This window comes from Gregarina niphandrodes (assembly GCF_000223845.1).
Source record: "Gregarina niphandrodes unplaced genomic scaffold scaffold00006, whole genome shotgun sequence".
NCBI classification, from domain to species: Eukaryota; Apicomplexa; class Conoidasida; order Eugregarinorida; family Gregarinidae; genus Gregarina; species Gregarina niphandrodes.
In genome coordinates, this window is record NW_011645777.1 from 228438 (window position 1) to 250133 (window position 21696).

At 48.6% G+C, this 21696-nt stretch overlaps 12 protein-coding genes across 12 annotated transcripts; 7 read left to right on the top strand and 5 right to left on the bottom strand.

Moving 5' to 3' along the window:
* Positions 1–1033: 1033 nt before the first annotated feature.
* On the top strand, positions 1034–1621 carry GNI_045610 (hypothetical protein; the record flags this gene model as incomplete). The annotated part of the gene is made up of 2 exons (XM_011131283.1): positions 1034–1114; positions 1283–1621. The coding sequence occupies 2 exons, from the start codon at positions 1034–1036 to the stop codon at positions 1619–1621; spliced, it is 420 nt and encodes a 139-aa protein (XP_011129585.1).
* A 1244-nt stretch (positions 1622–2865) lies between these two features.
* Positions 2866–3891, top strand: GNI_045620 (putative phosphatidylinositol 3-kinase; the record flags this gene model as incomplete). The annotated part of the gene is made up of 1 exon (XM_011131284.1): positions 2866–3891. The coding sequence occupies one exon, from the start codon at positions 2866–2868 to the stop codon at positions 3889–3891; it is 1026 nt and encodes a 341-aa protein (XP_011129586.1).
* Positions 3892–4270: 379 nt separating this feature from the next.
* GNI_045630 (isoleucine-tRNA ligase) lies at positions 4271–7795 on the top strand (the record flags this gene model as incomplete). Its single annotated transcript, XM_011131285.1, has 1 exon — positions 4271–7795. The coding sequence occupies one exon, from the start codon at positions 4271–4273 to the stop codon at positions 7793–7795; it is 3525 nt and encodes a 1174-aa protein (XP_011129587.1).
* A 257-nt stretch (positions 7796–8052) lies between these two features.
* On the bottom strand, positions 8053–8715 carry GNI_045640 (hypothetical protein; the record flags this gene model as incomplete). The annotated part of the gene is made up of 1 exon (XM_011131286.1): positions 8053–8715. The coding sequence occupies one exon, from the start codon at positions 8713–8715 to the stop codon at positions 8053–8055; it is 663 nt and encodes a 220-aa protein (XP_011129588.1).
* A 345-nt stretch (positions 8716–9060) lies between these two features.
* GNI_045650 (hypothetical protein) lies at positions 9061–9882 on the bottom strand (the record flags this gene model as incomplete). The annotated part of the gene is made up of 1 exon (XM_011131287.1): positions 9061–9882. One exon carries the CDS (start codon positions 9880–9882, stop codon positions 9061–9063), a length of 822 nt encoding a protein of 273 aa, XP_011129589.1.
* Positions 9883–10302: 420 nt separating this feature from the next.
* GNI_045660 (importin subunit alpha) lies at positions 10303–11826 on the top strand (the record flags this gene model as incomplete). The annotated part of the gene is made up of 1 exon (XM_011131288.1): positions 10303–11826. One exon carries the CDS (start codon positions 10303–10305, stop codon positions 11824–11826), a length of 1524 nt encoding a protein of 507 aa, XP_011129590.1.
* A 248-nt stretch (positions 11827–12074) lies between these two features.
* On the bottom strand, positions 12075–13937 carry GNI_045670 (hypothetical protein; the record flags this gene model as incomplete). Its single annotated transcript, XM_011131289.1, has 1 exon — positions 12075–13937. One exon carries the CDS (start codon positions 13935–13937, stop codon positions 12075–12077), a length of 1863 nt encoding a protein of 620 aa, XP_011129591.1.
* An 803-nt stretch (positions 13938–14740) lies between these two features.
* On the bottom strand, positions 14741–16030 carry GNI_045680 (putative viral A-type inclusion protein; the record flags this gene model as incomplete). Its single annotated transcript, XM_011131290.1, has 1 exon — positions 14741–16030. One exon carries the CDS (start codon positions 16028–16030, stop codon positions 14741–14743), a length of 1290 nt encoding a protein of 429 aa, XP_011129592.1.
* A 110-nt stretch (positions 16031–16140) lies between these two features.
* GNI_045690 (hypothetical protein) lies at positions 16141–16371 on the top strand (the record flags this gene model as incomplete). The annotated part of the gene is made up of 1 exon (XM_011131291.1): positions 16141–16371. The coding sequence occupies one exon, from the start codon at positions 16141–16143 to the stop codon at positions 16369–16371; it is 231 nt and encodes a 76-aa protein (XP_011129593.1).
* A 45-nt stretch (positions 16372–16416) lies between these two features.
* GNI_045700 (hypothetical protein) lies at positions 16417–18405 on the top strand (the record flags this gene model as incomplete). The annotated part of the gene is made up of 1 exon (XM_011131292.1): positions 16417–18405. One exon carries the CDS (start codon positions 16417–16419, stop codon positions 18403–18405), a length of 1989 nt encoding a protein of 662 aa, XP_011129594.1.
* A 348-nt stretch (positions 18406–18753) lies between these two features.
* GNI_045710 (hypothetical protein) lies at positions 18754–19707 on the bottom strand (the record flags this gene model as incomplete). Its single annotated transcript, XM_011131293.1, has 2 exons — positions 18754–19214; positions 19428–19707. The coding sequence occupies 2 exons, from the start codon at positions 19705–19707 to the stop codon at positions 18754–18756; spliced, it is 741 nt and encodes a 246-aa protein (XP_011129595.1).
* Positions 19708–19996: 289 nt separating this feature from the next.
* Positions 19997–21391, top strand: GNI_045720 (hypothetical protein; the record flags this gene model as incomplete). Its single annotated transcript, XM_011131294.1, has 2 exons — positions 19997–20192; positions 20310–21391. 2 exons carry the CDS (start codon positions 19997–19999, stop codon positions 21389–21391), a joined length of 1278 nt encoding a protein of 425 aa, XP_011129596.1.
* Positions 21392–21696: the final 305 nt, after the last annotated feature.

The following is a 21696-nucleotide window of genomic DNA, read 5'->3' on the forward strand; positions in this document are numbered from 1 at the left end:
TTGGCGGGGGGGGGGTAGGGTAGGGAGCGGGAATTGGCGGGGGAGAGAAGCCCGCCCGGGAAGAGACAAAAAGTGCTTACGGTAGAGGTAATCGTTCACTCGGATACGGAACAAGGAGGGGTTCTTATTGTCGACGTTGTTCAAGAAACACTTGAGCTTCCCAAAGGTCGTGGTCGACTCGGACAGTTGTCGCGGACAGAGGTTATGGGACGTGGGCAACGCGTCATTGAGAGTGCCCGGCCCGCTCTGTTGCGCGTACCCACTCGGTCGTGCAGTCTACGAAACACCCGTCGCTCTGTGACACACTGTGACACACCACACCCATCACGTGTAATCGTGTGTGGAACAGGGAAGTGTCCTACCGCAAACATTTCTGTCAATGAAAATCCGCCCTGAATTCCTCATACTACCCAAGGGGTCCATTTCCTCATCAACGGCCCACGTTCATCTCGGGTCCAGATCAGCAATCCTACCCTGCCTATCCTTGTCCCCTTCCGATGCGGAGACTCAACCATTTTCGCCAGCCAAGGGAACCGACAATAAATCGACAACAGGCATCAAGTCACAGGGCAATTTGGGGTGGATTCAGGCTGTAAACACGTGTTTAAGTATCTTGGATCTGACATCCATAAGACCGGTTAATTGTGAAGACGGACAGGTACGTATAGTAGTTAAGGACCACTGCCTGTTACCATCCGGACCAGGATCTGGAATGGGGAATCGAGGACCACAGCGGGGAGGGGATCGAGGACCACAGCGGGGCGGAATCGTGTTTCGAGCACAGGGGAGCTTGGAAGATCTTGTGCCGTCGCGAAGAATTTGTTGTTTAACCACCGGTTACCGGTCAGTGGCTGATAGTCTGGAGCAGTTGCTGTTAACCGAGGACAACATCCGGTGTATCGGCCTAATCAAGTGGTTAGTGTTACACAAAGGTCAAGGCATTTTCTTCTACTCGGTGCTGCCACCTCTGCCTCTGCCACCGGCTGCAGGCCCCGCTGTTATCGTGGTACGGGACGAACCCGTGGCGGTCAAAATGACCCAGTTCTGCTCGACGTATGAAGGCCACTTGTTGAAAATCCAGTCTGAACGGTCAGTACTGAAGCAGGACCTGAAGGTACGTCCCGAAAGAATGAGAGGAACCGTATTCGAACTGAGCAACCAGTTCCGAAAAAGCTCCGCAATACGCAACGGCCTTTCACCGAACGAACCACAGGCAAACCCCCGTCGGTCACCACCAGACACACGCTGGAACCCGAAACCACGGGCGGCGGCGCTATTGCAGAAGTACAACATCGACCTGGAGGACATGGAGGAGGTGCGCACCAAAGCGACTGTGAGCGTGCCGTATCTGCACCTGGCCGTGCAGCACAAATGGTCTTTTGCCAAGCACTTCCGCTGCAGCTCCTGCAAACACATTATCAAGGTAAAGAGGAGCCCATATAAGAAAGGCGGAAACACCTCTTCAAAAATTGCCACCGAACTCAAAAAAAGCTGGGATGCAAACCGCAACCACTCCATCGTCCTAGACCTTGCCAATGGTACGCACCACCCACTCGAATCTCCCCTCGCCCAATGTCCCTCCGTTCTGCGCCATATCCTATTCGCGGTCTTGGCATTTTAGAGTTGGTGCATCGCAATATGACGAACATCACAGTCCTGGTTCGAGTAATGGACACCGTGGCACACTTGGCAACCCGATCGGGGCTGCCCAGCGAGGCTTGCTTCCTGCGGTTGGTTGAGGTGTATGCTTCACACAACTTGCTCAAGATCAAGCCGCTGCTAACTGAACTCGTCATGAACGCAGACGTAAACCAACTAGCTGTGAGCCACCCCGGGCTGCGGACGCGGCTGGTAGGCAACCTGATGACGCTGTACTGCTCTTGGGGCGTTCGGACACGGGTGATCTACTTCTTCATCCAGTATTGCTGTTCGAATCCTCAAAAAGCCAGCATATGCCGAGAGTGGGTGCGGCAGTGCCTGTTGCAAGCCCTGCAGGCCTTCCATTCACTTGACGCGGGGCCATCAACCGCTGAGGGCACATCAGCAGCAGCAAGCGGCTCCCCGGCCGCCGCCGGGGATATTTTGGGACTCGAAGATGTGTGCACACGCGTGTGCGCGCCGTTTGGAGAACTGATGACGTTTCTATTGAATACGTTATGGATGATCGCAAGCGAGAATCAAAGCTGGGCAATTGAATTACTCAGGGAAATGGAGACAATCGAGCTCGGGTCCGGTCTACGTTGCGAATCTTGCTTAAGTATCGTCAAATGTTTCGCTGCGCAGGCGCAATTCCGGGACACGCTTGGCAGCATTTCGACTCGTTTGAAGGCAGCTTCGCAGCGTCTGGATACGGCCATTCAAAAGACTACGCGGATGCGGGATTTGCTCCAGACCATAACCCTGGCTCCTGCCGCCGCCTTAACGCAGTTGGAAAACTCAGAGTCGCCTCTTGGCCGTTACCTCCGCCAAGAGAGCCGACTGGCTACCTCTTCCGCCTTCTCCCCGACCGCCCAACACGGTTTTCCGTTGCCCATTCAGCCCATGCAGATGTTCGATTCGCTCAATTACGAGCGCTCAGTGGTTATTCGTAGTTCAAAGTACCCCATGCTTATTGACTGCGTGACCCACAAATTCGAACCAAGCTGCACCCACGATCCCCGTCAGCACGGAGTCGGTCAACACGGAGCGGGGCAACCCAATTGTGGGCAACCCAATTGTGACCAACCCCCTAGCTCCGCCCAGCCCCCGAACTGCGGTCAACCCAATTGTGGGCACCCGAGCCGGTCGCCGGTTGCCACCGAAAGCTGTAATGACGAAACCGCTATAGAGGAGACCAACGGTGGAGGGTCCGTGTCAAGCGATGGTATGTCCGAAAGCGGCTCGGACATTACTTCTTTAATTAGCGACCTCTTTGGGTCCGAACGAGATCCAGAGCGGGAGAGGCTGCGAGCCTCCGATAGGTCCGGCGGCCGAGAGCGGTCCGGCGACCGGGAAGGGGCTGGCGATGGAGAACGGCCTGGTGACCGAGAACGACCTCCTTCCGAGTCGGAGGAGGAGCCGTGGACGTTGGACATTGATTCGATTGTGAGTTCGCCGCGGGAGGAGTGGGAGGAATTGAGTCAGAGTGAGTGGGCAGGTTTCCGGCTTTTGTACAAGTTGAATGACGATTTGCGGCAGGATTGTTACGTGGTTGATGTGTTGCGAGTTGTAGAGCATGATGTGTGCACACGTGTGTTCGGATTACGTACACATCTGGACCGGTACAGGGTGTTGCCATTGTCTGGTGAGGAAGGTTATATTGAGTTCGTGGATGGGTCTATGGCCTTTTCTTCGCTCGGGAAAGGGCACACACCATTGCTGAGTCATATCCTTTCTTCTAAGAGCAACAAGATCAATTTTGTTGAGTCGCTTGCTGCCCACTGCGTGCTTACCTACATCATGGGAGTGGGAGATCGTCATCTGGATAATCTGATGATTACTCGGGACGGCCGTATGTTTCATGTCGACTACGGATATATTCTCGGCAACGATCCTAAACCTTTCGCACGGGTTCCCATGCGTCTTACTAACGAAATGACTTACGCTCTGGGAGGCATAAGTAGCAATACTTTTATCACTCTTGTCATACGCATAATTACACTTTGGTTCAACCTTAAGAAAACGTCCTATGAACTTAAACTCCTCTTCCAACTAGTTAGTAATACATCTATACAAGACATACAATATACTAGAAAACACTTACAAACAAGAACCAACAATGAAGCCACTCTACAGCACCTCATGCTCAGCAAAGGATTAGGGAGACTTAATTTCAGCAAAGACGATATACTCTCGATTCAGTTCTTAACTCACGACGTAAATAATTATAACCTTATGATTCCTTGTGCATGACCCCGACCATACCTCCCTTAGACCCCTTGGTACATTATCTACCTTGTACATTACCCCCCTTGTACATTATCCCCCCTTGTGCCTACATGTCGGACACGTTATTTCTAGGTGGTTTTGAAGTCTTTAAGTTCACTGGCTCCAACAATAGCAGATTATTTACATAACTGGGTGCTTTACTTCAAATAGTTTCGATGAGCATTACCCACCTTTCCCTACCTGTTGGCCTTCCCTTCCCTTCCCTTCCCTGCCTGTTGGCTGCCTTCCCTTCCCTTCCCTTCCTTTCTCTGCCTATTGGGTGCCTGATTGGTTGGTTGTTCTGTTCGTCTGTGTGTCTTTACGCGTTTCGAGTTGGTAAAAAAAAAATCAAAGTCGGCGGGGAATGGGTTCGCGTACGTACGAAGAGGTGATAAGCGAGCGTCCAGACTTTGCGGCGAACGAGACGGCGATTTTAGAGTACTGGAATACACATTCGTGTTTCGAGCGTTCAATAGAGTTGTCTTTGGGCAAGCCAGCTTTCAATTTCTATGACGGGCCTCCATTTGCTACAGGGTTACCTCATTATGGCCACATTCTGACGGGTGCGATAAAGGACGTGGTGACTCGTTATGCTCATCAGACAGGGCATCACGTTGAACGAAAGTTCGGTTGGGATTGCCATGGTCTACCTGTGGAGTACGAGATAGACCAGAAGTTGGGTGTGCGTTCGCGCAATGATGTGATTGAGAAAATAGGTATCGCTAATTACAATGAGGAGTGCCGTGGCATTGTAATGAAGTATCAGACTGAATGGAAGAGTACAGTGGAACGGATGGGACGGTGGATTGATTTTGACAATGGTTATAAGACCATGGACTTGTCCTTTATGGAATCTGTTTGGTGGGTGTTCGGTCAGTTGTTTGAAAAGGGACTTGTGTACAAAGATTTCAAAGTCATGCCGTTCAGCACTGCGTGCTCTACACCTTTGTCCAACTTCGAGGCCGGTCAAAACTACAAAGATGTCAGCGACCCCAGCATCATCGTTTCCTTTCCCTTACGCCTATCCACCGAGGCTTCTCCGGCCGAGACAGCCGCCATCGCGCGATTCAACGCTACAGAGCTGCAGCTCATCACCGGCTCGGAATTCTTAGCCTGGACCACCACACCCTGGACCCTACCGGCCAACATGGGATTGACAGTACACCCGGAGCTTGAGTACGGCCTGTTCCAGGTGATGGAGACAGGCCGTAAATTTTGGGTTGCTGAATTGTTAGCGCCGCAAGTTTTGGCCCAACTTAAGCTTACTAAGACGAAGTCTGCGACGAAGACGAAGTCTGCGACGAAAACGAAGTCTGCGAGTAAGACGAAGGACAAAGAAAGCGTCAGGAAGGAGACGACACCGGGGAAGCAGATGGACACATCTGCCGTGGTAGCTGTTGATGTGCCGAAGTACAGTTGGTTGTTACGAGGTGTGTTAGGTGCGCGATTGTCGGGTTTATGTTATGAGCCGATGTACGATTGCTTTTCGCGAAAGTCTTACTGGTCAGGTCGTGCTTGGCGTGTGATGGTAGATGGTTATGTGACGGCTGAGAGTGGTACAGGTATAGTGCATTGTGCACCAGCGTTTGGAGAGGATGATGCGCGTGTGGCATTGTTGTATGGAGTGATAGAGAAGGGTGGTGAGTCACCATGTCATGTGGATGACGGGGGTTGTTTGATAGAGCCAGTAGATGAAACGTTGTTAGGTTTACATGTAAAGGATGCAGACAAAGTTATTCGTTCGGAACTTAAGATTCGAGGACGTTTATTATTTGATGGTTCTATAGTACATAGTTATCCACATTGTTATCGTTCGGAAACACCTTTAATATACAAAGCTGTACCATCATGGTTTGTGAATGTTGAAAGATTAAAAGACAAATTAATTATTAATAATCAAGAAACACGTTGGATACCACCACATATACAAGTAAAACGTTTCCATAATTGGCTTGCAGACAGTCGAGATTGGTGTGTGAGTCGTAATCGATTTTGGGGAACACCTATACCACTTTGGGTATCAGAAGATGGTAAAATTATAAAGTGTATAACCAGTCGTGAAGAACTTGAAGCATGTACAGGAAAATGTATAAATGATCTACATAGACACTTTATTGACCAATTGACGATACCTGATCCTCGTAATAATGAGACTGAGAAGTATCCACCATTGCATCGTGTGGACGAAGTTTTCGATTGTTGGTTTGAATCAGGTTCGATGCCTTATGGTTCTAAACATTATCCATTTGAAAATAAAGAGAATTTCGAAAAGTCATTCCCAGCGGACTTTGTTGGAGAAGGATTAGATCAAACCCGTGGATGGTTTTATACTCTATCAGTAATCAGTTGTGCATTATTTGGTTCTGCACCTTTTAAGAATTTAATTGTAAATGGATTAGTATTAGCACAAGATGGTAAGAAGATGAGTAAGCGTTTAAAGAATTATCCACCACCAGATGAAATATTTAGTAAATATGGTGCTGATGCTCTTAGATTATATCTTATTAATTCACCTGTATTAAAAGCTGAATCACTTAGATTTACAGAAGATGGTGTAAAAGATATTTGTAAAAATATTCTACTACCATGGTATCATTCCACACGATTCCTTTGCCAAGAAATTACTCGTTATGAATTAAGTATTGGTAAACGTTTCATACCTTATCATCTTGATCAATTGACAACCGGGGGATTGACAACCGGGGGATTGACAACCCGTGAATTGACAACCGGGGAACATGATGATGATGATGATGATGATGAGTTGAATGAGTTGGATTACTGGATAATATCAAAGGTTAATTCATTGGTGAGTTATGTTACAGCTGAAATGAATAATTACAGATTATATACTTCATGTCATCAATTATTACAATTTATGGATCAATTGACAAATTGGTATATTAGACTTAATCGAGAACGTATGCGAGGTGGTGGTGGTTCGAATCCTCTTATATCCCTCTCGGTTCTATATCATGTATTATTTATACTTACTACTCTTATGGCACCATTTACACCATTCATGTCAGAATATCTTTACCAACAACTTAAGATTATAAATTCAGATAATAATGTGATGGATTCTATACATCATTTAATGTTTCCTAAAGTTAAAGAAGAACTTATAAATCAACGATTGGAAGAAAAAATATCAAGTCTTCAAAATATTATTATTTTAGGACGACAATTACGTGATCGTAAACATATAAGTATGAAACAATGTCTTAAACAGATTATTATAATGTCTGGTAAATATGAATTAATAAAAGAATTTCAAACATCATCATCATTCCAAAAATATATCAAACAAGAATTAAATACTCTTCAAATACTATTCAAATTAGAGAATGATCATATCAAATTAAGTGCTCTACCAAACCTACGATTACTAGCAACAAAATATGGCAACAAACTCGCTACCTTAGGACCAGCTATCAAAAAACTAACACATCAACAACTATGTCAACTAGAAAATAACGGATCAATTCCCATCGATCCTCAAATCATACTACTACCAGAAGATCTACTCATCAACAGAACACCTGTGGGCTTCAACGATGATGATAAAACCGCCGTCGAATGCGCTTCAGATGTTGTCATGGTTGCTGACTTGGAACAAACTCAAGAACTGAAACAAAAATATTACTGTCGAGAAATTGTCAACAAACTTCAAAAATTACGTAAGGAGGCCGGATTAAAAGTTGAAGATAACGAAAATATTGCCTTTATCAAATCCGAAATACTTATTGATCTAGAAGAAATGCTCAAATCCACTTTCAAACGGGAACTAAAAATCATACAGACACAGCCCTCCTTACCGATTCTGGCTCAGGCAGAGATCGAATTAGATGACAATTCCATCGTTAACATTTTTATATGCTCCAAATAAAGAACCGTCAAATATTGTGCGTGTGTGTGCACACACACACACGCACGGTTGGTTTTTTGAGCTGTGAAACCTTATGTGAATTTGTGTTGACAGTAATGAATGACCGACTAGCATAGTGGTCGGAGTCATGAGGCTAGTGGTCGGAGTCATGAGGCTAGTGGTCGGAGTCATGAGGCTAGTGGTCGGAGTCATGAGGCTAGTGGTCGGTCAACGGGTTATGAAAAAGGTCCCGTAATAATAGTGAGGTCTACAAGTTATTACACATCTTCGTTTAGCCATAGCCATGCCGCCCCAATTGCATTGGATACTGGTCGGATAATTTCGATCATCTCATTCCTCCAGGTGTTATTTTTCAGGGTGTCGTTTACAGCTGTAGCAGCAGCAGTGCCGGTGTCACTAAGCCACTTTCCCAGTCCCTGATCGGTTGTCTTTTCTTCATGGCAATCAGCTGGCATGGAGTTTTCCGACAAGTTATCGCCGTTCAAGAGTGCAGCAGTGTCCCATGACATTTGCCCGACATTGAGTTCACTTCGAGTCGAGATCCAGTTGGAAAGTTTGTTTAGATAATTAGCCCGAGATTCACCCGAAAGTATTTCGTTCGAATCTTGTTCTTGGTTGGAAGTAGATGGTCCTCGATTTTGTGCGTTTATTTCGGCCTCATATCTCTTCATGAACTCAGTAGTGATGGGGCAGTCAAGATATCGGCTGAACATCTCTTTCAGAACTGACATGATTCTTACCGTACCAACTTGATGAGGAATAAGACCTATCTCATGACAGTTGAGGAAGATGATGTCTCGGAAGAAATCACGTACAACAGGATCTCTAAGATTCGGTGCAAGCCCATCATCAGTGATGACTTGGAATCTTCGTGACTTGCACGCAATCCAACGTAGGTCCGTGTACTGACGACCCTCCATTAGCTCTTCAGCATTTGTAGGCAGATCATCTTTAGATACTAAGCACATCAGTCTCTCCCCTCTTTCTTCAAGCAATGAATAGAAACGATCGTCACAACTGTGTCCACCTCACTTGTCCTCACCAAATCATACCTATGGTCATCCACATGGTCATCCACATCAACAGGCGAAAAAGTATCGTAACGAAAACATGCGCCCAAAAGAGTAACTACTGGCCTTCTAGAGCCAAGTCGTGAACCTAGCATCGAATTCTTACCCTGGTTTTTTTTTTTTTTAAACCCTAAACTTACGAGTTAGAGCTTCCCGAAAACCCTAAGACCCAACAAAACTCACATCATGGCCACATCAAAAGTTGTCATCATCACTAACTTCGGTGTCTTGGTGTATCCAGCGCCAGGTTGCACCAATTATGTCGGTCACGGGTCGTATTATGTTGTTGACCGCAGTGGGTATTGTGAGCCAGGTTTTCTCTTGTGCAGTTGTGCATTTTTCCAGGATCATGAAGTCGTCAGAATCTGTGTCTGAATCTGCGTCTGAATCTGTGTCTGAATCTATATCATTCGACCAGGTTTCATTTTCGGGTTGACGATTGAGTACGTGGTCACGTGCTAGTTGATGGAGTTTACGACTTGTAGTCTGCCATTGGTCATGTTGTTGGATGTCCTGTTTGTATTCGTCAAGGAATGCTTTGACGGTGAAGGAGTCAAGATAGTTCTGGAATATTTCACGCATAACGGACATAACAAGTGGCACACCAACCTGATGGGGATAGAGGCCAACCTCGCGGCAACTAACAAATACAATATTGCGGAATACTTCCTTAAGCATGGGGTCCGAAATATCCGGCGGATTCCCATCTTCCGTAACTACCTTTAATGTTCGTGCCCGTCTTGCTACCCAATTCAGGTCAGTAAATTGCTTTGGATCCGAACTATCCGCTTCGCCTATCGAACATATGAGACGTAGTCCTTGACCCAATGGTTTAGCACCAACTGACTTGAGCTTCACTTCAAACATTCGTTCTCCGACACTCGACCTTGACACACGGATACAACCACCATCAAACTCACTAGACACACCAGCCGATAAACTTTCTAAATGGAAGCAAGAACCTAGAATAAGAGCGCCTTCTTGCCCATGTTTCCTTGAACCCGCGTGACCCAACATATTAATCAAACACAAATGAGAAACAACCATGCCACCCAGCGGCCCAACAAAGTGACACACACACGCGTGTGTTCACACACGCGTGTGTTCACACACGTGTGTTAAACTATGCCTGGTCCCCACTTGTGTTCCGTGATGTTTAGGTTCCGTGAAGCTCAGGGTCCGTGATGTTTAGGTTCCGTGAGGCTCAGGGTCCGTGAGGTTTAAGGTCCGTGATGCCTATTATGTTGTGCCTATTATGCTGTGCCTTTTGTGTTGTGCTTTCTGATTTTTGACGACCCCCTGCTGTTGATTCCGCTATGGCCCGGGATTGGTTTTTTTTTGGTTACGTATATTAGCTCGTGGTAAATTACGTTGTTGTAAATTCCTAAGGCGGCGTGCGTGGAATATAAAAATAGTGACGCTGATTGTATAAGAGAAATGGAGAGCCGTATTGATACGAGGCGGAAGGACTTTAAGAAGTCGTTTGAGGATCCGTTGCGTTTGCGTGAGAGTGAGCAGGTGCAGATCCGTAAGGCGGCCCGTGAGGCTCGTTTGAATAAGAAGAGGATGGAAGCATCGCCGGCGCCGGGTGTTGTATCTCAAGAGGCTAGTTCAGTGACGAGTATACCAGTGGAGGTATGTGAGGCATTGGCATCAGATGATAGAGATCGACAGTGTGAGGCAGCGAAGGAGATTCGCCACATGTTGTCGTTACATTCCAATCCACCTATCCAGCCAGTGATTGATGCTGGTTTGGTACCTCGATTTATGGAGTTGCTTCGCATGGATTCAAGGCCAGATGTGCAATTTGAAGCGGCATGGGCGTTGACTAACATTGCGAGTGGTGATTCTGCTCAGACGAGTGCAGTAGTACAAGCGGGTGCGATACCTGAGTTTGTGAGATTGTTGGATTCTGAGCACCTACAGGTTAAGGAACAGAGTGTTTGGGCGCTGGGTAACATCGCTGGGGACTGCAGACAGTTGCGTGATGCTGTAATTCAGGCAGGTGGTTTCTTCCCTATTTTGCGCGAACTAAGACAAACGGATCAGACGAGTAGGATGTATTTGTTGCGTTATGCTACATGGACGTTGAGTAACTTTTGTAGAGGTCCGATGGCTGAGCCGTATGAGATTGTTCGTGAAGCTTTACCAGTTCTTCGTTCACTTCTATACTCTAATGACCCTGAAATAATCACAGACGCATGTTGGTCAATCAGTTACATGAGTGATACTAATAATGGACCCAATAGTAACGTCATTAATGAGATCATCCGCAACGGAGTTTGCGGCAGACTTGTAGAATTATTAAGTCATCGTTCACATCTCGTTCAAACACCTGCATTACGAGCTGTAGGTAATATTGTCACTGGTGACGACACACAGACACAAACTATGATAAGCTACGGCTGCATACCGAAACTTAAGGAACTGCTTACAGCCTCGATGAAACCTATACGCAAAGAAGCATGCTGGGCTCTCAGCAATGTAACAGCTGGAAATAAAACTCAGATCCAGGAAGTTATTGAAGCTGGAGTTCTACCTGTTATAGCACAAGCACTAGCCAATGATGACTATGAAGTACGCCGGGAAGCAGCCTGGTGCGTCGCTAATGCCGCCTCTGGTGGCGCTGAACAACAGGTACGAGCTGTTGTTGATGCCGAATGCATTGGACCACTTGTATCTGTTCTCGACGCAATCGATCCAAAAGTCGCTGGCATTGCTCTCGAAGCCATTGAAAACATACTCAAGGTTGGCAAAAAACGTCAAATAGACGAAAACCTACCTTGCAACCCTTATGCTGAAAAACTCGAAGAGGCAGAAGCATTCCCTAAATTAGAAAAACTACAATTCATTGGCAAGACCACCATACAAACTAGAGCCATACATATCATGACAGAATACCTCGAAGCATACGTAGATGAACCTGCCAGACCAACTGGCTTCGGTGGTATGGCCAATTAGGCAGTGGAAGTACCAAGGGGGGGAGGTGCAAAATCAGGTGCAGAATCAGGGGCGGGAAGCACGTCGCTTCTTTTTCAAGGAACCAACTGCCTTCTAATGAAACTATAGCTACTAGAAACACACTCCCAGTGGATCAAACACACACACACACGTGTGCTGCACCACACACCCCAACCAACTGTGTACTTAACTTCTCTATGTGTATTCCGGTCAGAAAAAGATGAATGGTCGTCAATTTTACGGTGTAATTAGCAAGCGAACTTTTTCCGTGGGGTAATCTTCCGTGGGGTAAGTGTACGAGGTTCCTTTTGTGATGGTTTGCAGAGAAGAGCGCCGCTCACACCGGGTATGACGGCGTCTGCGATGCGTCCGATACTGTGTCTGAAAGCGCGGCCTTGGCTGATGTTTGATTGTAGGTGTCTGAAGTTCCTGATTGCAAGCTTTCGTGAACGAGATGCTAGCCCCAAGGTTACGCCAGGACAGTTCGCTTTACTCCAATTAACGTTGGGGGGACTGTGCGACTTGCGTCTCGGTCGACGTTGTACTGTGCGGAGTGCGATGAAGATTTCGTCTTTATCCAACTCCGGGAAGAAGGAGCCTTCGTAGACTTTGTCGCAACGATCCACACCGCAACCCGTCTTGCGTGTAAACAGTTTGGCGTCGTGGCGGTGCTCCCAATACCAATTCACACGGCGTCGACACTCTTCTGCGACATCCTCGTACTTCACCAAAGATGTTAACGCTTCAACCGTCGGTGCTGTCGCCACAGGCCAGATTATTTGCGCGCGTTCTTCCAACAATTTCCGTGTTCTTTCACCCGCAAGACGACGGTGCCCACGACTGCGCAACTTGTCTCCACCCAATGCAACCGCACCCAGCGTCCAAGTTGGCCACTCGAGCAAGTTCGACACAATCCGATCCCTGTCAGCCGCATCTAGCCGCTCACCAAACGGGTCCACAGCAAACTCCGGCTCAGCCCCAAACTCCGCATTCAAGTTCACTCGGGCTACAGTTCGCAACCTCTCAATCGGAGGCGGCCCATGCCGAGTCCGCCAAGCTGGTTGAGAACGACGTTGAGAACGAGACTCCTCTCCCTCCGAGACATACTCATTAATCTCGTTCTCGAAGAACGCATTGAACTCCTCCGCACTCCTTTCGCGCGCGTCACTGCTCTGAGAATCGCCATACGTACTCGCACTCACGTTGGACCCACCGCTCACGTCGGACCTACCGCTGATGTCGGACCTACCGCTGATGTTGGACCTACCGCTGATGTTGGACCTTGCACTTATGTTGGACCTTGCGCTTATGTGCGAGTCCTCATTGTCGTCAGTTGGGCCCGCCACAGACTGGCTATCATCTCCTTGGCTATCATCTCCTTGGCTATCGTCTCCTTGGCTATCATCTCCTTCCCGAAGCATGGCGAAGAACGCCGCTCTGGCTGTCTCACGCGCCTCTTCATCTGCCTCCTCTTCGGCCGTCGGCGGGGTTCCAAGCGACCGCAAATTTTCAACACCCGGATCTGGCCGTCCGGCGGCGACCCAGCTGTGACCGCTCACGTCTGAGCCACAGCTAGAGTGCGATGCAGCGCTCATGTTTGATGCATCATCATCCGACACGTTTCGCGGTGACCGGTTTGTGGCGTCGTCATCGGCTTCTTCGATTCTGGCTAATTCGGCTTGCCTGATCCTGTCAAAATGCTCCACGCAGAGTTTGGCGAATGCTTCATCTCTGGCCCTGTCGGCATCTCCCTGCTTGACTAATGCGGCCTGTCTCAATTTTTCTCTGGCCTTGGCGAGTTGCTCCGAGCTGAGTCCAGGATGTTTCCGGCCGACCGCTAGTCGGTGCTCTCGTCGCGCGGCCTCGGTCATCCTCACCACCGTCGACCGCAGGTCCATCATACGTCGTGCCTCCAGCGTCTTCGGTAACAGAGACCCCAGCACCGACAATGGCACGCACTGATAGACCACGCGCTTCTCCTCAGCGGCCAGACCACACGTCAGTTGATCGCGCCCATTCGTCGGCACAATGACAATCTGTCCAGCCATCAACACACTCATTCCCAGCAACGGCTTCCGCCAATAATTCGCTTCGCCTCGGCACCCTCGCATGACTTTTAAAAACAAAATTTAAAATAATTAAATTAAATTAAAACACCGACCATCGAAACCGACCATCGAAACCGACCATCGAAACCGACCATCGAAACCGACCATCGAAGCCGACCATCGAAACCGACAGTGTGCAAGCTCGAACACGCACACACGTGCGGACGCTCTAGGTACTCAAACGGAAACTGGGACCATATTCGTGAGGGTTGGTGACGACGTAACCACAGACTCACCACCGCCAGGGAGATAGATAATCCTAACAGGGAAAAAAAGGGTTGTTGAGACAACAAGCGCAGAGAGGATACAAGCGCATCGCCGAAAGGGGAGGAGACTGTGGGAGGTCAGTAGTGCTGCCCGGGGTAAGAAGGAATAAAAAGTCCATGAGTGCCGTAATAGAGACCTCCACAATAACCACGCCACTGTGCCAGCGACGACGACGACCATTGGGAGCGATACTAAACGGATTAGATAGCCACGCAGTGCAGGAAAGGGAAAGAAGCGTCAGGGTGTGCGACCGAAGTGCTAGCTGATGGTGTCTGGTTATTCGAGGACATGGTTATTGTAGGAAATTAATTGATTATATGTAGTGTGTGGTATGTGTGCATTGGTATGCGCGCATTGGTATGCGCGCATTGGTATGCGCTCATTGTGTGGGCAAAACATTTTCTATCGATATGCTGGTATGAGAGGGGACAACTCTCTCTCTCTGAGAGGGAGAGAATGGTCTTCGGTTTGGGTTGTGGTCTTCGGTTTGGATTGTGGTCCTTGGTTTGGGTTGTGGTCCTCGGTTAGGCAGGCATGATTCATTTTGGAGAGTGATGGACGAGTCGTTGACCAATGGGTGTGGTAATATTGTCGATGAGTTTCTTGATAGGTTTGTTGATGGTGTCAGCTCTTTGACAGAGTGCAATAGTGATGGCAGGTTTTAATGTAGCGATATAAAGTTCATTGTATTTTTGTAATTCCAGATTTTTATGTTTTAATACATTATTTATTTCCGATATATTTTCAAGTTGTTGTTGCAATTCTGGTAGAGTAGATGATCTCAATGATTCATACTTATGTTCAATCGATTGAAGGTTGTTGTTAAGTCGTTTAACATTCGAAGTTTCATACTCATGTTGTGTTTTCCAATATTCAATTTCAGATTTAGTTCTTGATAATTCATAAAGTGTTTGTAATTGTTTAACTTGAGTTTGATTTAAAGTTTTAATAAAGATATTATGCTTCTCATTAAGTGATTGTAGCTCTTGATTTAGATGTTCTTTCTCATGATTCAATATATCAACTTGTCGACTTAAATTTTCTGTTAGTGTCATACCCTGTTTATTTAATAGAGTAATTTCAGAAGTTAATTGTGCCACTGTTGAATTAGATGTCTCATTCATCTTTGCTATAAGCTTATCATAATTATCACGAACATCATCAATTTCTTTTCGATGATCAAGTTTCATGTTTATAAGATCCTCTTCCGCTTGAAGACGAGACTCTTCTGCTTGTAATTGAATCTGTTCAATACGACGGTTTGTTGTTGACTCTAATTCTTTCTTTCGTGTCTCATACTCAGTTTTTAATTGCCTCAAATCTTCTCTTTCTCCATCTAATTTTTTTTTCAACTGATCTATGTCATTCTTTTCTCGCACTCTTCTACTATCATATTCCGATTCCAAATGACATCGTAATCGGTCAAACTCACGCATTATTTCTTGCTTATCAACTTCCAATCGACGCCGATATTCTTCTCTAAGACGGTTCATTTCACACTCGTAACTTTTTTGATAACCTTTCTTCGCTGCCTCTAACTCCTCATACACTCGCCTCTGCTCTCTTACACCAGCATCCTTCAACTCCTCAATCTCCACCCTCTTCTCCTTCAACTCCCCACTCCTCTCCTCCAACTCTACCATCGCGCTACGCAACTCTTCACTCTTCTCCTCTAAAGATGTCTCCAACTCACGCTGACTCTCCAACATGTAACCCAAACTACGACGACCACCAGGCAAAGCTACCAACTGACTTATATGATACTCCAAACTACGAGCATAATTCTCCAACCTCTCATTCGCTGCCTTCAACTCCAATAATTTATTCATAGTGTGCCCACACACACACACACACACACACTTTTTTATTACAAAATAACCACCACCAAATTACACCAACCAACGCCACCATAACCAACGCCACCATAACCCATGGAACCATGACCAATGGAACCATAACCCATGGAACCATGACCAATGGAACCATGACCGAAACGGTAAAAGTAATCGTCAAGGCGCCGTTGAACGTCGTCAAGGCGCCGTTGAACGTCGTCAAGGCGCCGTTGAACGTCGTCAAGGCGACGGGGTTACCTGCCGCTAACTACGGGTGGGATAACTACGACCACTGCCGCCAAGGGTGGGTCGAACCTCCACGGAAAAGCGCTCGCTGAAGCTGTTATGGCGTTCCGGCCGCGGGAATATTTTTATCGTACGAGATGCGAGTCATGGCTGGGCAAACACTAGGAAGGCAACTAAGGGCGTCCGGCCGAGTGGTCGCAAGCCGCCGTAGGGAGCCGCGTTGGAGCTATTTGGTGTTGGCAATTTCAGACGCGATCAAGACGACGACGGGAGACACCTTTTGTGGAAACGCCGTCAAGCCTACAGAGACGAAGGCGATAGCCACCAGTACGACTACCGCTGCCAAAACGGCGGTTAAGACCGCCGCGGTTAAGACCGCCGCGGTTAAGACCGCCTCACTCACTGCCCTGGGGTCGACGGTGGTTCTACCACCTTCTTCAACGGTGGTTCTACCAGCTTCTTCAACGATGGTTCTACCACCTTCAAGTGCTGGGTCGACATACCAATGTCCAACTCCGTCTCCTTCAACTCCGTCTGTTTCAACTCCGTCTCCTTCAACTCCGTCTCCTTCAACTCCGTCTGTTTCAACTCCGTCTGTTTCAACTCCGTCTGTTTCAACTCCGTTTGTGATACACCAGGCTTGGAAATGGTCGGGACAGGAGTTGGATGATTGTGTTGCATACTGGTGGGTGGGTAAGGAGTTGGTTCAGCGTGTACCAGGTTGGTGGTTAGGTCGGACATCGGTGGAGCGGGAAGCTAGATGGGTGGGTAGTTATTGGTTGGCATTGGATGAAGAGGAATTTGGAGTATTAGGTATACGTCCGAGATTGCCCGATTGTTTACGAACGGGTTATGATCCAAGGCTATGGACAGAGATAGGTCCAGTTGATTCACATGCCACCGATTCCCGTAATCGTGCACTATACATTCCTACAAGACCTGCTCCAACAACATTTTGCTCGACTAATACTCCATTTGAAATTTATCGTGCTATTCATAACACACTTCCAGATTTCCTTTGGAAACGATTGCGAACGATAGGTCCTGAAGACTTCAAAATGTGTGGCTCTCACCTACTTACACTTGCTGACATCCTCACCTACTACGTACGGGCCCCATTCGGAAAAATTGACGAGTATGTTAGCACTCAAATTTGTCCAGAGTTTTGCCGCCCGCATCAAACTCAACCGGATCAAACTGGACCGGATCAAAGTGGACCACGTAGACTCGAGGTGTGGGTAACCGCGTGCTTGTTGCAATACGCACTCAACGGACTGTATGATGATGACCCCGACGACGATGAAGCCTTCGCAATCCAACAGCTCATGTACGCACTCGACGAAAAAGAAGATGAAGATCCACTTGAATCAATGGCGACTCGTCTGTACAAAAATATTCTAGGACGTACAATTGAATTCTGCGCCTCAATTCTCGGCTGCAACCTCGTCGATCGTATCTCAGCCGACCTCGGTATTCGACAAAAAACTCTCAAAAAACTACCCACCACCCTTCTTACCGTAACACAGTACGCAAAGATGAGACCTGAATCGATCAAGACAAATCCTTCCTTGAACCGATCGACAACGTTATCCGGAAATATAACGCGCCAGACGGAACCCAACTTGACTCTTGACACTGAGCAGCCGCCCGCCAAAAAAAGGAGAAACGCTAAGACCAGGATGGGGACTGCCCAGACTGAGACTACCCAGACTGAGACTACCCAGACTGGAAATCGCAAGGCCTTGCAACCAAGCACAACGACTAAACCGATGCTGAAAGTGTGTTCTGACATATTCCTTAAGACCAAGAAACTCGAAGAACCAACCTGGTCTGATTCTATCTGGATGGATGACTCTACACTATGGTCATCGGCCATCGAGACCACTTGGACAAGCTCCGGAACGACCACTTGGTCACAAACGCCGTCTGAAAAAAATCCGGAACAAAACCGGACACTGCCGCCGTCGGCTCCGGAATGGGCGGGACCGACAGAACCGGAATGGGCGGAACCGGAATGGGCGGGACCGGAATGGACGGCACCCGAATCGCCACCAAAGCCAGCAGGCTACCCAGCAGGAGAAGGCTCAGCGTGGATATACTCGGGAGACTACGCCGATCAACCTTGAAGCTCGTGGTCTGAACCCCATGGTGGAAACTCCATGATGGAAACTTCATGATGGAAACTTCATGGTCTAAAGCCATGGACTAAAGCCATGATCTGGGGCCAATTCATGGTCTGCCCGGCGGTCTTAATTGAAAATAACGAACGGCCGGTAAAAACTTCGTCTGGTGCAAGCTTCTTTTTTGTACAACTTTAAGGACACAGATCAACGAACCATCGCTCCCATTTACATCCGGCCCTCTTATGGAAATATTGTTTCCAGGAATATCCTCCCAGCGGTGCTGCGTCCAGAATAGTATTCCGATTTCGCCAGTGTCGGTCACCATGCCGGCCGGCCGGCCGGCCGGCGTGGTTATAATTTTTTATCGAGGAGGTTATCGAAGATGCGAGTTGTTGAGAGCGTCCAAAAGGACCATGATCCGCTGCATTGGAGTCTCGTTGTCTTGGCCACATCCGACCGGATGCATATATCCACGCCGGTTGTGCGTGAAAGAATCTCATCTGTATCGACTTCGACTCGTCGGAAACTATTGCAGGCCAAACGCGCCGCCACCAAGAAAAACAAACCGACGACGACCGGGTCAACCACTGCCGCATCAACCACTGCCGCATCAACTACGGCGGCATCAACTACAGCGGAGTTGCGTGGCATGACGCGCAGCATGCGTGCGGCTGTGCCCGTCGCAGCCGACCGCGTCATGACAAGAAGCGCACGCGCTTCGGCAACGACCAAGACTGAGGCTCCGGTGGTCAGTGCGCGGAAAGTGCCGGCGCGGAAAATGCCGAAACCGGAGACTGTGGTGAAGTCAGTCCCTGAGGAGTCAGTCCCTGAGGAGTCAGTCCCTGAGGAGTCAGTCCCTCAGGAGTCAGTCCCTCAGGAGTCAGTCCCTCAGGAGTCAGTCCCTCAGGAGTCAGTCCCTCAGGAGTCAGTCCCTGAGGAGTCGATGGCTGTAGAACCGCCGTCTCTAAAGTCGCCTTCTCTACAGTGTGTGGTCGCGTCTGATATGGTGCTCGATTCGCACTCACGTTCGGACTCAGTGGAGCAGTCGCAGGTGGAGTCAACTTCTCCGCTAAATCTGGTCTGCGTGAGAGCCCCGTCACCGGTAGGACCGATGGACTTGACGGTGGCGTCAGGCTCCGCAGTGCGTCGCAAACGTCCTGCGACCCCCAGAACTTTGGTCTCAGACGCGTTATCCGAGTTGCGAATTTCCTCGCCGATGGACGTGACACAGTCAGAAGCGCTCAATTTGACCGTCTCGGTGCCCGCACGACTTCCGTCGACGAATATTTTCGGAGACGCCAACATGCCCGAGATCCCAGGGCCAGAGCCCGAGGACCTGAGTGGCTCGCGGCCCTCGAACCTGAGTGGCTCGCGGCCCTCGATTCCCGCACCCGTCTCGTTCCAGAGCCAGACGCCGCCTTCGCCGCCGGTTTCAATACAGCCTTTTTCGCCTGCCGGCGGTTCCGCGTGCGGTTCTCCCTTCGTTCCTCCAGCGCCTGCTTCACCTCTGACGTTGTCCGCTCGGAATTCACCTCTGACGTTATCCGCTCGGAATTCACCTCTGACGTTATCCGCTCGGAACTCACCTGTGAAGATGCACCTGGCGGAGTACGTTCCGTTAAAAGCCCGCGTGAAGGTGCACCTGGCGCCGGAGTTGGACGATGCGGAATTGGAGAAGGCAGAGGTAGTCGGTTTGGGTTCGTGGACTCCGGGTTGGTGGAAGGAGCTATCGCCAATTCCGCCTGAGGTGAAATGGGCTCGTCAGTATTGGGTACCGTTGGACAAGGATGGTTACAATGGTCTGGCTGTTCCGTCAAGGCGGTCTCGGTCTCGAAGCGCGGTAGTATCAGACAGTCGTCCTTGGGACCCGGCAACATGGAGTCAAGTGGGGCCGTGTGATTCTGTAGCTGAAGATGTGCGTAACGTGGCGGTGTATGTCCCGTCACGTGTGGGTGTAACAAAGTTGACATCCAAGTTGTTCAGGACATCCTTTGATGCGTATCTCGCATTACATGAGACGTTGTCACAAGAGAGTTGGCGTCATTTGCGCACCATCGGGCTCGAAGGATTCTCGTCATGCGACTATCATCTACTCGAACTAGGCGCTATCATCGCCGCTTATTTACCCACACCTTTCGGAGATGTTGCCACGCCCCTCCGGGAAGAACTTTACAGAGTAATCGAACTACGCAAAGCCGGACACTGGGTCACGGGCTGCTTGTTGCAGCATGCAGCAAAGGTCGCAGAAGGTGGCACCGACCTTCAAGGAGCCTTCGTCCAACGCCTCGTGGACTTTTGTATAAACACACTTGGTTACACACCCGTAGCAGGTGCCAAGCCACTGTGTCTTCGAACGGTCGAAGTACTTCGACCAGAATGTGTTGACCGCCCTGCACTCAGCAAGATGCCCGTGGAGCGCCGACGAGAATTGCTAATGGAACAACTCGCTGCCGTCGACAGGTATACCAACGAATTCGAAGCCATCAAAATAAACGCCAGGCAGTTCCAAGCAATGACCAAAAATCCCGTCGCCTGGACTCGAACGCCCGACTCTCAGACCCCATCACCCGTCTCCTGGACCAGAACGGAGGAAGTGCCAGCGAAGAAGCAGAAGCCCCTACCTCTCGATGACAGCGACCGTGCAGACGTCGAAGCCATGGTCGAACAGATATTTAGAGACAATCAATCCAGCCTCGCCTCTTGTCTCGACCAGTGTCTCGACCAGTGTCTCACTCAAACCACCAACTCACCTGAATGGATCTCCAATGCTCTCGGGTCCCTTGATATTACCGAAACGGGAGAAATCGCCGATAGTGACTGGACCGACGTCCTCGGGTCCCTTGATATCACCGAAATTGAAGCCGAACTTGCTGGTGGCGACCAACACATCACACCACATACTTCCCCACTTATTAACGAGAACGGGGACTTTCTGGATGAGATACTTGCATCCATCGAACAGAATGGAGAAAGATTATGTGCCCCATAAAAGTACACGTGTCCAACGACTCGGAGGTTGGTTATAATTTTTACGACAAACATTATAATGAGCGCAATTGACATATCGCCTAAGATATTTATTCCCGTGTGAGAGCGAGCCAGTCAACTAGAGCTCAGTGGGAGTGGAAAGACTCTTTCGGATCAGACACAAATAGGGAGTACTTTTGGAACATTTGCATCGAAAGCAAGAAAAGTGTGGTAAAGGAGTTTGTGAAGTATGGAATGCCACCCTTATTCCAATGTTTGTAGGAAAGCGAATCGTGGCGGTTGATTAGTTTACCGTTGGTAGAGAAG